Source organism: Cynara cardunculus, assembly GCF_001531365.2.
Source record: "Cynara cardunculus var. scolymus isolate 2C chromosome LG 12, CcrdV1, whole genome shotgun sequence".
Classification (NCBI taxonomy): domain Eukaryota; kingdom Viridiplantae; phylum Streptophyta; class Magnoliopsida; order Asterales; family Asteraceae; genus Cynara; species Cynara cardunculus.
In genome coordinates this window covers 39,181,964-39,188,788 of record NC_037539.1, presented here as the reverse complement: position 1 = coordinate 39,188,788, position 6,825 = coordinate 39,181,964, and the positions used below count along the sequence as shown (strand labels likewise).

General features: G+C 36.5%; 1 protein-coding gene across 2 annotated transcripts; it reads right to left on the bottom strand.

The window, feature by feature from the left end:
* Positions 1 to 775: 775 nt before the first annotated feature.
* LOC112523286 (pentatricopeptide repeat-containing protein At4g35130, chloroplastic) lies at positions 776 to 4,851 on the bottom strand. 2 transcript variants are annotated; one of them, XM_025132816.1, is made up of 2 exons: positions 4,713 to 4,851; positions 776 to 3,406 (listed from the first exon to the last, which is right to left on the bottom strand). In XM_025132816.1, the coding sequence occupies exon 2, from the start codon at positions 3,323 to 3,325 to the stop codon at positions 935 to 937; it is 2,391 nt and encodes a 796-aa protein (XP_024988584.1). In that variant the 5' UTR covers positions 3,326 to 3,406; positions 4,713 to 4,851; the 3' UTR covers positions 776 to 934. The 2 variants fall into 2 exon arrangements, with proteins under 2 accessions (XP_024988584.1, XP_024988585.1); XM_025132817.1 differs by lacking the exon at positions 4,713 to 4,851 and adding an exon at positions 3,744 to 3,760.
* Between the last annotated feature and the right edge of the window lie 1,974 nt (positions 4,852 to 6,825).

Genomic DNA, 6,825 nt, shown 5'->3' with positions numbered 1-6,825 from the left:
CTATTTGACCGCAGTAAGAGGACGATCAAAGGTCAGTCATCATACTTGTTGATTTTTTTAGTAAATATTTTTACCTCTTACCCGGGTAAGCGTCTCTTAATGGGTAAGAGATGGTAAGATGACGTTTGCTTTTTAAGAGGTGCTGAAGTGTGAAGTCTAATTTCACTTCTGATTTATAAGAGGTGGCTCTGAAGTCTGAAATCTGGATCCGTAAGATTGTTTGTTTTTACGTCTAAAGTCTTAAATCTAAATCGGTCAAACTATTACAAAAATATAAAAGATAAATAGTTTTTTTACAAAAGTTAAAAGATAAATAGTTTTTGCTAACAAATCTATTTCAACCCCTAAAATACGAACCATTTGATAGAGCACGGATTATGATTAAAAGGTATTAAGGGGTACGTTTACCACTTAAAATTTCAGAAGAAATTTAGAGATTTTAAGTTCTTATTTTAAAAAAATAAAACAAACGCTCTTAATACCCAAACGTCTGAATAAATCAGACTTAAGATGTATTGAGAAGTAATTTTGCATTAATTTAATAGTTGTATACAAGATTCTAAATGAAGTGAGATGTGACGGGACAGTGACCTCAAACTTAGATGCCATTGCATGCGTCTTCAAAGCGGAAGCCATTGCATGTGTCTTCAAAGCGGAACTTATGACGACAAATATATACATCCTATATATAATTTATATACATATGTTTTTCTACTATGACTAATATAAGAGCATATACAAGTAAGTTATATACTAAAACCTAAAAATAGAACAATAAAAATGTGAAATTTGTATAACAGATCAAATAATGGCTTACAGATGGTGCACATCAGGCCATGGCGTGCCATAGGCTTAACGTGACGTCGAAGACAAGCCTTGCACCACGACGTTTGGAGATATTGTAGAATTATAAGTATATATTCGAACATATAAGTTACCAGTAATCACGACATGAGCATTCACCCATTTTGAAATGGTGATAAATCTTCGAATCTCCAACCACTATTTCTCTGCAACAAATCAATGAAATCTTCTTCATAACACCGTGACAATCATCACAGATTCTCGTGTTTTTTCGAACAAAAACCGGCTTCCCAATTGACGTAGAGATCAACCCGAAGCATACCGCAAGTCTCACACTATGCCGATCTGTTGACTTTGACATTTTTCTCAAAAGGTCAATCGGTTTGAATTTCGACAAATCGCCACGAGGGTTCTTTAATATGATATCTAAAACATCATAGATCAGATGACTATGTTCATGGGATCTATCTTCGTTTGTAAACCTGAAGGTTTTACCTTTGACATCTACCATGGTCACCCCAACGGTTTTCGTCAAGCCTCGACTTTTCATAAGAGATTTAATCCGCTTAACGTCTTCCCATCTCCCGGTTTCAGCATACAAGTTTGACAGCAGGACATACAACCCTGTGTTATCATGTTCCAATGGTAGCATCTTCTTAGCAGCAAATTCAGCAACTTCAAGATCCCTATGTCTTCGACTTGCAGCAAGCAAAGATCCCCATATCCGTGAAGTTGGTTCTAGGGGCATTTCAGTAATTAGTTGTTTCGCTCTATTGAGATCACCGACGCGTCCAAGAAGATCAAGCATACAACCATAATGCTCTATATCCGGATCAATCCCGTATTCGCTTTTCATTGAGTTGAAGTACTTCCACCCTTCTTCCACCATGCCTGAAACACTACAAGATGATAAAAGCGAAACGAAGGTGCTTGCATTAGGTTTTATACCCATTTTCTTCATCTTAGAGAACAATTTAACCGAAACTTCACCATATCCATGAATGGCATACGCCATAATGATTGTATTCCATGAAATAACATCCTTCAAGAAAATCCCATCAAACATATCTCGAGCCGAAACAAGATCCCCACATTTCGCATACATATAAGTTAGCGAATTGAGGACAAATGTATTGGAACAAAAGCCCGATTTAACGATGTACCCATGGAGTTGCTTCCCCTCTCGCAGCTGGGCAATCTCGGAATACACAGGCAATATGCCAGTAATCGTCATAGCATCTGGTTTTAGCCCGTCATTCCAGATATCCCAAAAGAACTTCAGTGCGTCTTTATATAGACCATTTTGTACAAGGGAAGCAATCAGAGTATTACGTGATATCAAATTTCTTTGATGCATTCGGTTAAAAGCTAGTTCTGCCAATCTGGGTTCTCCACACTTTCCATACATATCGATTAGAGCAGTTTCTAGTACAATGTGGGAGAGAAACTCCATTCTGATTGCATAACCATGGACGGTTTTTCCCATTAACACGGATCCTACCTGCGAACAGGATAGAAGCAAGTTTATTAGTGACACATTGTCAGGTTTGCAACCATTTTCTTGCATCTTTCTCAAGCAAGAAAAAGACTCAAGGGGCCGACCATTAAGAGCATACCCACGAATCATTGCATTCCAAGACGCAATGTGTCTTTGAGAAATCATATTAAAAAACCTCTCAGCATAACACATTCCACCACATTTTCCGTACATGTCGATTAGTGAAGTCTGGACCATTGGATTGCACTCCAATTTGCTTTTTATCGTTAGTGCATGAATTTCTTTCCCTTTGGGCAAAGAACACACGAGAGAAGAGGCATGAAGAGTGCTCATGATTGTGAATCTGTCAGGTCGCATATTGTATTGTTGCATTTTCCGAACACACATGAATGAGGCCAATCCATCACTAATCATAATATACCCATTGATCATTGAATTCCAAGAAACCAAATCTCTTATAGGCATTTCATCGAACACCTTCTCTGCAGACCCAATACACCCGAGCTTTGCATACATTAAAATAAGAGAATTAGATATATGCAAATCTAAATCCAACCCATCCTTAAACAACTTCGAATGAATTTTCCGCCCCACATCATGATCCAAGCATCCGCCACACGCCTTTATCACAAACGGAAATGTAAAATTATCGGCTTTAGTCCCTTCAATAGACATCCGAAAATACAAATCGAGAGCTTCTTCGAAAAATCCACTATTCGTTAACACCCTGATTATAAGATTCCACAAAAAGCTACTTCTTTCGTTCATTTCATCGAACAGCTGGAGTGCCTTTTCAACAGACCCACTTTCCACATACGAAACAAAATCTTCCATCTGACGAGATAAATTTGTTTTTCCAATAGAAAGCTCTGATTGGAATCTAAAGGTTCTACCAGAATTGAAAGTTTTCTGCTTATTAGGTTCGTACTGATTGATAAATTCTGATCTTTTGGCTCCTCTTCGTGGGGTATTTTCCTTAACGACGAACTTGAAAGATGAAGTAAGTGATAGTATCGTTGTCATGATTCGAGTTTTGAAATCAAATACTGGTTTTAAGCTTCAGAGAAAATCATTGCGGGTCTCGAGTTCTCCTTGTGTATACTTCTGGCGGGAATGAAGAAATAACCGTTAATATAATTTTTTATATCTTTGTAGAGATAAACTTTTCAAACAACCCCCTTAATTTCCCTATATTACAAAAACAGTCCCCATGGTTTAGATGGTATTATTTCGTACGAAAAAATGACATTTGCGTTAACGATCTAGTTTTTTGATGAGGTAGCGTTTCGGGACTTTGGAAAAGAAATTAGCAATTTAAACATGGATTTGAGTTGTAAAATTCCTTGTGATACGACTCTATTCCTATTTAGCGATGAAGCCAAAAAATGCGAGGTAATACATGTGTTTGACGTGTCCCCAGTTAAAACATATTTGAACTCACCTTAGCTTTTCGTTTTTGGTTTAAGTACAGTTTGAGAATGTTCACCCATGCCTCGTTGCCTATATGATTCACATACGACCTTCATATCAGTACAACCAATCTCATCAAGGTTGCAGATAACTTTCCTATCTTTTTATACTATTAAAAAAACCGTTGCAAACGGCCATATAACTATTTCCGTAGGAGTTCATGAAAGCTAAATCTTTTCTTGTCTAAAAACCAACCTGTTATGTAAACGGCCCCTAACTCATAAAACTTCATCTTTTTTTTTCTGATTAGCCTAGATATCCAACCCGCTATGCGAGCCGACTAATCCTAGAGCCACCACCTGCTTTGCAGATAGCCTGGAGTCATCGCATTTGAACCTCCGTGGCCACAAGGGGATTTTTATGCCTCCTTGGATTTGAACCTAGGCCTCCAAGCACTTTTGACCTTTGGAGCCCAAGCTCAAACCAATCAGACACCACCCTTGTTGTATAAAACTTCATCTTTTACTTCAACCCGAACAAGAATGAACTCTAACATTGAAAATTCACCTAAGAAGCGTTGGTTTAATCCATGAAACTTCTTTATAAATGTTTAATACATATACCCTTTTCACTCCAACCTTTAATTTTGCATATAACAAACAAATTTTAAGTTCCACATGAAAACTGTTTGACTTTTGAAAAAGTCAACTGTTTTCTATGAAAACCTTGATTCTCCTTTCAAAAGCATGTTTGGATTAAAGGTTTTCAAATTGGATTCATCACATATCATCATAATGTTCTCAAAGAATCAATTACATCAAGTATCTATCCCTCATTATATCAATTTTAAATTATGAACCCTAAAATGGGTTAAACCATCCGTTGAGGTTGAAGACAACAATTTGGAAATCAAAATCATGTCAAAGCATAATCAACAACTCGAAATAGCATACTAACCCCATATATGAACTGAATTTAAGCTTAGTTGTATGAAACATACCTTAAATTCTTGCTTGAATATCAAGACCCAAACCCCAAATCGACTCACTCTTCATCTCTTTGAACAACAATGGCGATATTATTCAGGTTTATGGTTGATTTCTACGTCAAATCCAACTTGAATCCTTCAATCTCTTTATTTTGTTGCTTGGTCGAGTTCTTCCAACTCTCTGCCTCTCGTTCGGTTTGATTTAGCAATAAAAAGGAAGAAGACGATTGTTTTAATTAGATTAAAAGGTTTATTTAAATGCACCCTCAAGTTTGTGGATTCTTATTTTGACCACCAATGTTTTAAGTATCCAAATTCCAATTTTTTTCTTTGTAAATATTTAATATTTCAAAGTATATCTGATGGTATTGGAATAACAAATTTATTTGACCAAATTATAATTCCTTTGTTTGGTTAATTTTTTGAAATGAATGGAATTCTTCAAATTCTATTGAATTCCACAAATTAATGAATTCATCATTCATTGGCATAATGGAAGGAATTGAATCCCATCATCATCCACCACGATCTTGCTACAATTGTTCGTCATGCCCCACCCACCACCCATCCCTACTGGCCTCCCCTGCCTCCCTACCACGTCCCTAACCTAACCCCCACCCCCACACGACTATTGTCGCCTTCATAATTGCCACTCACCCGCACCCTACCCTACTACAACCCACCACTAAACACCATGCCACTATTGTTGTCTGTACTACCCACTCCTAGGCCCCAGCCACACGACCATTATCCCACCATTATCATCGTCACAACTACCACCCTTTCACCTACCCCCACCCTCGCCCCCCTTCACCTACTCCACCCTGCCACCCACTGCCTCACCCCACCCTGCATGCCCCCAACAACCCCAACCTATGGAGCAGGGGTTGGGGCAGGGAGTGGTAGGGCAGGGTTGGGGTGGGTTTGGATAGGATGGGGTAGGGTGATAGCTGTGACGACAACAGTAGTGACATGGTGGTTGGTAGGGTGTGGGCAGGGTGATGGGTGCGATAGTCTAAACAAAGACGATTGTTTCAATTCTTTTGAGAGATTTTATTCCAATTCCTACCAACCAAACGCGTGGTCAAATTCCATTCAAATTCTTTCAAAGTCAAATTCCTTTGATGGATTTCAATTCCATTCTGTGAACCAAACACCCCCTAAGATCTCAAATACATCTACATTCTAATCGTTTTATATTTCATTATCACCAGTACATCAAATATAAAATTCTTCAAATTTTCAGGATGTTATAGTCAAAGAAAATTCTTTTGAAGAAAGATGGTGGGAAACGTGACTCCATTTTAATGGAAGGATTTCAAAGATTTTAATTTTAATTAAAAATAAGAAAATTTTGTAAATGGACTATAACGTCCTTTATTTAAGAGATGCTAACATTCATTAGAAGGAGGGATAAAAAAACAGATAAAAACGTAAACTGTAATGGCAAAATTGTATTAAGTAAACTCTAAGAAGCAAAACCAAGAAATTATAAAAGTATAGGAACCAAAAAAGTTATTATACTTTCTTTTAAATAAGAAAACCAATGGCAACGAAATGTTGTTATAAATCACAAAATTATATTAAGAAAAAAATAATTTGATTTTTCAAATAAACCAAATTAAATTTCAACTGTATAAGAGACAATATGTCGTTACTAATTAAATTGTAATTCTTAAAGAAGAGTGTGTTGGTGTATATGTATTATAATCTGTATTTCATTTTGATGACAAATAACTCGAGTATTTAAACTAACGTCTCTACTTTATATATATTTATATATATATATATATAGGGGCTGGTTCAAATACTAACCCAAACTATYGTGCAAACTATGCTAACCGATCTTGATAGTTCATTTTCTCATCAAACGGTCCTTATTAAATGAGACTAYAAAAATAATCATTTAATTAATACATTAAATGAGATGTCTATGAACAACTGTTTAAAGGGTAATTTTGTAAAAAAATCGCATCACATCGTGAACCTATATTATTCAGACGATTCCGTAACCTCCAATCAACTACGAAACTGCCAATCTATACGATCAATAGTGTATATCATTAGCGAAAAATCTGGTTCATAATATTCATCAAAACGATGGATGATTTTGGCGAAATGCATA